The following is a 7,040-nucleotide window of genomic DNA, read 5'->3' on the forward strand; positions in this document are numbered from 1 at the left end:
GTGTTGGACCTTTGCCTAGGACTAAAAGTGGAAGTCAGTATTTGCTCACTACTATGTGCGCTGCTACTCGTTTTCCCGAAGCTGTTCGGTTGCGTAACATATCAGCTAAACGAAATGCGTTCCCAACCAGCGAGACCTGGTTATAGAAATGACGTTGTTTTATTGATAAAAAAAGGGTCAAACTGGAAAGAGAAAATAGAAAACTCACATTAATCCCAAACAATTTAACAAACTTCAGTTAACGTAATGTGGAGTCCGTTCATTGATCGATGCTGTCTGTTCAGTTCCCAGAGGCGCCCGTTCAGCGCTGGACATATAGCGCGCATGCGAATCATGTTATATTATTATATATTATATAGCTCGCATCTAATCGTATCGGATGAGAAATAGACATTAAATGGCATATATAGGCCGCTACACAACAGTAATCACCGCGACAAACAGCTATATTAGATTTGGAAAAAAAAATATATAATTTTGAAAAAAAATATTTTTATTATATTTTAATATGTCCGGAATATATCACGTTTGTCCGGTAAATCGAAATCTTCCCGGACACGATGTCCGGCGGCAATTTTTTCTAACGGAAACCCTGACTCCAGGGTCTTATTAGTACTTGTGCCAAAGTTGATGCTAGTAATGTGAGCAAATGCAACTTTGTACCTGTTTTAGTACAGGTATGTTTAGGCGGACACCTATATGTTTAGGCCATTTGGAGATATTTTGGCACCATCTTTGACCTTTGACCTTTCTCATGTATCAGATTTTTTTTTTTTTTTTTTTTTTTGGGTTGGCCGACCAATGGTATGGAAATTTGGCGTTGAAACCGGACATGACACATTCTCCAGTTGGAGAAAACTGGATGTGACTTAGGCCGTGTTTACCGTCTTGGGAAAAAAATTGTGGCATCGTATAGCATGCAAAATTGTGAAACAAATGTGATATCGATGAAGAGAATTGATCGAGGTAAACTCTTTATATCACTTCGGATCCCCATGAGGGTCCGTGGAGAAGAAGAGGTTTCTGCTCCTCCTCGACATTACTACCCCCAGCACTGTATCTCCTAAGACACCTGCTTTTCCCCTATACTGTGCCTCCTAAGACTCTACTGCCCCCCTTGTACTGTCTCTTCAGTGCCCCCCTTGTACTGTCTCTCCAGTGTCTATTAAAAAAAAATGTAAATCTTTCTTTCTTTCTTTCTTCTTCTATCACGACGACTGCCAATGGCCCCTGGCCTGAGCTAGATTACTCTTCCTGCTAGAACTGGTGGACTGATGATTCACTTGCTTAGTCAAATGTATCGATTGTAAGTCGCTTTGGAATAAGGCGTCTGCTAAATGCCCAAAATGTAAATGTGCCAAAATCTACAGTATGTCAATCATAAACATGATACCTCATCTTTTAATCTCACCATTGACATTGCACTGCTGCTAATAATAATCCTGCTGCTAGATTCATATCTATTATTAATATTATTGTTTTTTATGACTTGTTGTTGTAAATTGTTGTAAAATCGTTTTTTATTAGCTTATTAACTTTATTTACATTCTACTGTTGCTTGATGTTGAGGTGCTAGGCCCCAAGGCATTTCATGTACTAGTACTCACTGTCCTGACACATATACATTAAATTATAACTTGTTAACAACATGTTTACTCTGGGGTCCGGTTGCTCAAAACATTTAACCTGGATCAGAATGATCCCGATTCTCCCAGGAGGTGGAGGTGTACCTATCACTGATTGGCCAGGTGGAGAAGGTGTACCTGTCAGTGATTGGCCAGGAGGTGGTGTACCTGTCAGTGATTGGCCAGGGGGAGAAGGTGTACCTGTCAGTGATTGGCCAGGGGGAGAAGGTGTACCTGTCAGTGATTGGCCAGGGGGAGAAGGTGTACCTGTCAGTGATTGGCCAGGGGGAGAAGGTGTACCTGTCAGTGATTGGCCAGGGGGAGAAGGTGTACCTGTCAGTGATTGGCCAGGGGGAGAAGGTGTACCTGTCAGTGATTGGCCAGGTGGAGGTGTGGGCGTACCTGTCAGTGATTGGCCAGGAGGTGGTGTACCTGTCAGTGATTGGCCAGGGGGAGAAGGTGTACCTGTCAGTGATTGGCCAGGGGGAGAAGGTGTACCTGTCACTGATTGGCCAGGGGGAGAAGGTGTACCTGTCAGTGATTGGCCAGGTGGAGGTGGGGGCGTACCTGTCAGTGATTGGCCAGGGGGAGAAGGTGTACCTGTCAGTGATTGGCCAGGTGGAGGTGGGGGCGTACCTGTCAGTGATTGGCCAGGTGGAGGTGGGGGCGTACCTGTCAGTGATTGGCCAGGGGGAGAAGGTGTACCTGTCAGTGATTGGCCAGGGGGAGAAGGTGTACCTGTCAGTGATTGGCCAGGGGGAGAAGGTGTACCTGTCACTGATTGGCCAGGGGGAGAAGGTGTACCTGTCAGTGATTGGCCAGGGGGAGAAGGTGTACCTGTCAGTGATTGGCCAGGGGGAGAAGGTGTACCTGTCAGTGATTGGCCAGGGGGAGAAGGTGTACCTGTCAGTGATTGGCCAGGGGGAGAAGGTGTACCTGTCAGTGATTGGCCAGGGGGAGAAGGTGTACCTGTCAGTGATTGGCCAGGGGGAGAAGGTGTACCTGTCAGTGATTGGCCAGGGGGAGAAGGTGTACCTGTCAGTGATTGGCCAGGTGGAGGTGGGGGCATACCTGTCAGTGATTGGCCAGGAGGTGGTGTACCTGTCAGTGATTGGCCAGGGGGAGAAGGTGTACCTGTCAGTGATTGGCCAGGGGGAGAAGGTGTACCTGTCACTGATTGGCCAGGGGGAGAAGGTGTACCTGTCAGTGATTGGCCAGGTGGAGGTGGGGGCGTACCTGTCAGTGATTGGCCAGGTGGAGGTGGGGGCGTACCTGTCAGTGATTGGCCAGGGGGAGAAGGTGTACCTGTCAGTGATTGGCCAGGAGGTGGAGGTGTACCTGTCAGTGATTGGCCAGGAGGTGGAGGTGTACCTGTCAGTGATTGGCCAGGGGGAGAAGGTGTACCTGTCAGTGATTGGCCAGGGGGAGAAGGTGTACCTGTCACTGATTGGCCAGGGGGAGGTGTAGACCTACCTGTCGCAGGGCACGCTGCTCCGCGAGCTGCTCCTGCCTGACTCGTGCTGGGCGTCCAGCAGCATCCTCTCCAGGTCCAACACGCCCTGGGCGGAGGCGCTGGGCGCTGCCGCTCTCTGCTGCTCTACCACGTCCTGGGTGGAGGACCTGGGCATTTCCTGCTCCTCTACCACGCCCTGGGTGGAGGACCTGGGCTCTGCCTCCTGCTCTACCACACCCTGGGTGGAGGGGGCTGCCCCCTGCTCCTCCTCGACCCCCTGAGCAACAGCAGCAACAGCCCCCCCGCCTCCGCCGTTGTTGTTAAAGTGCAGCTCCACCCATGAACCTGTCAGGAGGAAAAACACAAACAATGACGCAAGGCTTAACGGGGCTTCGTGTGAGGCAGAGGTGGGGGGGGTGGGGGGACAGTGAAACAATGTTATTAATGTGCCTCTAATACATATTCTATGTGTGTGTGTGTGGGGGGGGGGGGGGGGGGGGTTGAGTGTGTGTGTGTGTGTGTGTGTGTGTGTGTGTGTGTGTGTGTGTGTGTGTGTGTGTCTGTGTAAGGCTTAACAGGGGCTTCGTGTGAGGCGGAGGTGGGGGGGGTGGGGGGACAGTGAAACAATGTTATTATGTTCATTCATGTGCCTCTAATACATATTCTGTGCGTGTGTGCGTGTGTGCGTGTGTGTGTGTGCGTGTGTGTGTGTGTGTGTGTGTGTGTGTGTGTGTGTGTGTGTGTGAGTGTGTGTGTGTGTGTGTGTGTGTGTGTGTGTGTGTGTGTGTGTGTGTGTGTGTGTGTGTGTGTGAGTGCGTGTGTGTGCGCTGCGCCTGTTTAAACAGCCCAGCCATTGCGAAACTAGGGTGGTGTGCTTTAAATAGCATCTGACACAGCTTGTGTCCTCTCCTCAACATTATTATTTTTTTCTTTCTGGAGGAAGCCAGCCAATTAGAAACCGACCTGCTCTGCACCCTCCCCCCTTATTACATAAGAGGCAGAATCTGGGGTTTGTTTTGTTCCCTTATTACCGCATTGAGGAACACTGTGTATGGACAGACACACAACATTGGGAACATGTGTTTCATAACTTCTGATTACAATCGCACCGAGATCACCACTATATGACATCACGATGCCATTCTGATGAAGCGTTGTTATTGTACGTCCACATACATGCGAGACGACTCATGTCTAAAACTTGCGTCATATCATATCATATCATATCCAGCGTCTTTGAGCCTCGGAAAAGCGTTATATAAATTCAATGAATTATTATTATTATTATTATTATTATTATTATTATTATTATTATTATTATTATTATTATTATATCATATTTTCGTGGCACTGTGTTTCGTGGCATACAATGTTATGATTATCGTGTACCATTATGTATACAATTAATAAAGACAACCACATTTTTGTTATCGTAAACATCATAATATAAACATCATGATATAATAAAAAATAATGTGAGCTGTGTACAGTTTATTGGCATTGTTATTGTGTCAGCTATGATATGACACCTTACTTACCCTGCAGATTGTCCTCGGTGACACTGTTCTCTGTCGACATGCTGAGACGTCAGCGTCTGTCGGATTGGATCCACTTCGCGAAATCCGTCAAATAATGAAATATAATAAGAATCGTGTACAGTGGAATAAATGACGAACGAAAAACGGTTTAACTAAACGGGTTGTTTGTCGCCTCGATAGAGATAGTTTATCATTCAGATGAAACGCGCAGCACACGCGCCACAACAAGCATGCGATACAATGTATCCAAACTGGGACAGGGGTACATTACATAAACGCCCCATGAATAAAAAAAATCTGGACCATAATAATAATAATATGAGTGACGCACCTTGCTGTTGTTGACCTAAAGTAACGCTCCGTGTGATTGGTCCAGGCGCTGACGTGACGCGCCACAGCTGGGGGGGGGGGTGTTCCATCAACGTCGCTAAAGGAAAATCCTGGCTTATTTTTGATAACTTCTCGCGAGACTTGTCAGAATATGCCTGGATATTTTTTGGGAACTCTCGCGAGACTTGTCAGACTAAGCCTAGATTTTCCTTTAGCGACGTTGATGGACTACCCCCCCCTGAATGGAACAAAACAATAGCATGCTCTGCTCTGGGAGGTGTTCCATCAAGGTCGCTGGAGAAAAGTCTAGGCTTATTTGGCTAAATCCCGCGAGACCTTATACAAAAACCCAGGCTTATTTTTGATAAGTCTCGCGAGACTCAGACTGGATTTTCCCTTTAAGGACGTTGATGGAAGACAGTTAGTCATTTTCACTTGTTGGTGTTGTTCCTTCTTACAAATGAACAGCTATATTCATATCAATAGTATGTATATTACCTGATATCAATCTCAATAGGTGAAGCTATGTTGTTTTGTTTGTTTTTACTATCATAATATGCCTTTTCTACTAATGTCACGCCTCAGGTGTGAAAGGTGATAAAAAATAAAAATAAACTTGTTTTTCAACTGTCATTTGAGATGGCTGAAGTCTTTCCAGAGCTGGCAACCCTGCCACCTTGCAACAGTGTTTCAACATCATTTATTTGACTGTTGTGTTTTGGCGTACATCATCGCGTATATATTACCTGATATTGTCAAGATAGTGTCAATAGAATAGAATAGAATAGACGTTATTGTCGTTGTACAGTTGCCTATACAATGAAATTGTAGTGGTTCTTCTGAAGGTGCAAAAACAGAAACATATTCACATATAACATATCACAAATATTACACACTAGACAATTAAAAAGCGAAAATGCTATAAAACAAGCTAAGAGACAATGAGGTCCGTGGTGTCAAGTGCAAATAAAGACAACAATATTAAGAAAATAAAAACAACTATAAATCAAGCTAAAAGACACGAGGACAACATATTTAAATAGGCACTTAGAATAGAGTTATTGCACATTTCTATTGCACTTTTTCCCCTGAAGATAAACATTCCACAAGGTCAAGGTATGTGTTAAGACAAAACTAATATATACACATGCTTTTATTATATCCTACATTTAATGTTTGTGTCATTCATGGATTCATTGTTACGGCAGTGTGCCAGATAACTGCAGATGCAGGTAGAATCATACACACATTATTGTCAGGTAAAACTGCTCTGGCTGGTCTTGACTAAAGCCTGGTACACACATAAAGATTTCCTAAATCTGAACAGATTTTTTCATCTGAATTCCAATGCCCACTCCCACTGAAAGTCGGTACTTGTGTCCCTGCTAACCTTCTGGTATTTACACATTGATAACGCTTAGTGATTTCACATCTTATCATCCACGTTAAAAATGATGATGATGTTGAAAGTTCTGGTGTATATCTCACATACATCTCCCATACATTGGAGAAGACAATCTTGTGCAAATGTCAGTGTTGATAACAAAAAAGGATTTACTGTGTTGGAGGTCCAAAGCAATGTCACTTTATCTCTGGATTTGTGACATTCTGTTCCAATTGAATTTGATCATAATAAGATGTGTATGTAGCGTAGAGTTGTTTAGTTATTGTGAGCCTAACGTTGCACATTCTCTCCCAGTTCACATCTATTCCCATGTGTCCCCAGCACTACCTCAATTAGGCCCCTATACTTTCTTCTATTTACCTTTAGTTTCTTTTTATTATTACTACTCGATCTTTTCAGTTTGTAATTTAAAGCGTCTTTGAGTGTCTAGAAAAGCGCTGTATAAGTCTAATGTATTATTATTATTATTATTATTATTATTATTATTATTATTATTATTATTATTATAATGCGACAAGACGCAACGGAACTTCCAGATTTTACGGAACAGCTGACATTTCTCTTCAGCCAATCAGAAAATAGCACAGACCAGCGTCATTTGTTGCTAAGAAGCGGAGTGGACCTTAATTAATACCACCTGTTGTTTCCGAGCCAAAACAGGAATTAGCAGATTTTGTGGTAAACGATGA

General features: G+C 44.4%; 1 protein-coding gene across 1 annotated transcript in view; it reads right to left on the reverse strand.

The window, feature by feature from the left end:
* Nucleotides 1-4,908, reverse strand: part of bnip3 (BCL2 interacting protein 3) — a 16,194-nt gene extending 11,286 nt beyond the window's left edge. The window contains exons 1-2 of the mRNA XM_080541805.1: nt 4,617-4,908; nt 3,099-3,423 (exon numbers count right to left, since the gene is read on the reverse strand). Of these exons, the coding sequence (XP_080397931.1) occupies nt 3,099-3,423; nt 4,617-4,656 (365 nt within the window). The 5' untranslated portion in view covers nt 4,657-4,908. The remainder of the gene's footprint in view (nt 1-3,098; nt 3,424-4,616) is intronic.
* Nucleotides 4,909-7,040: the final 2,132 nt, after the last annotated feature.

The sequence above is a fragment of the Nansenia antarctica genome (genome assembly GCF_963989245.1).
Source record: "Nansenia antarctica genome assembly, chromosome: 11".
Classification (NCBI taxonomy): Eukaryota; Metazoa; Chordata; class Actinopteri; order Argentiniformes; family Microstomatidae; genus Nansenia; species Nansenia antarctica.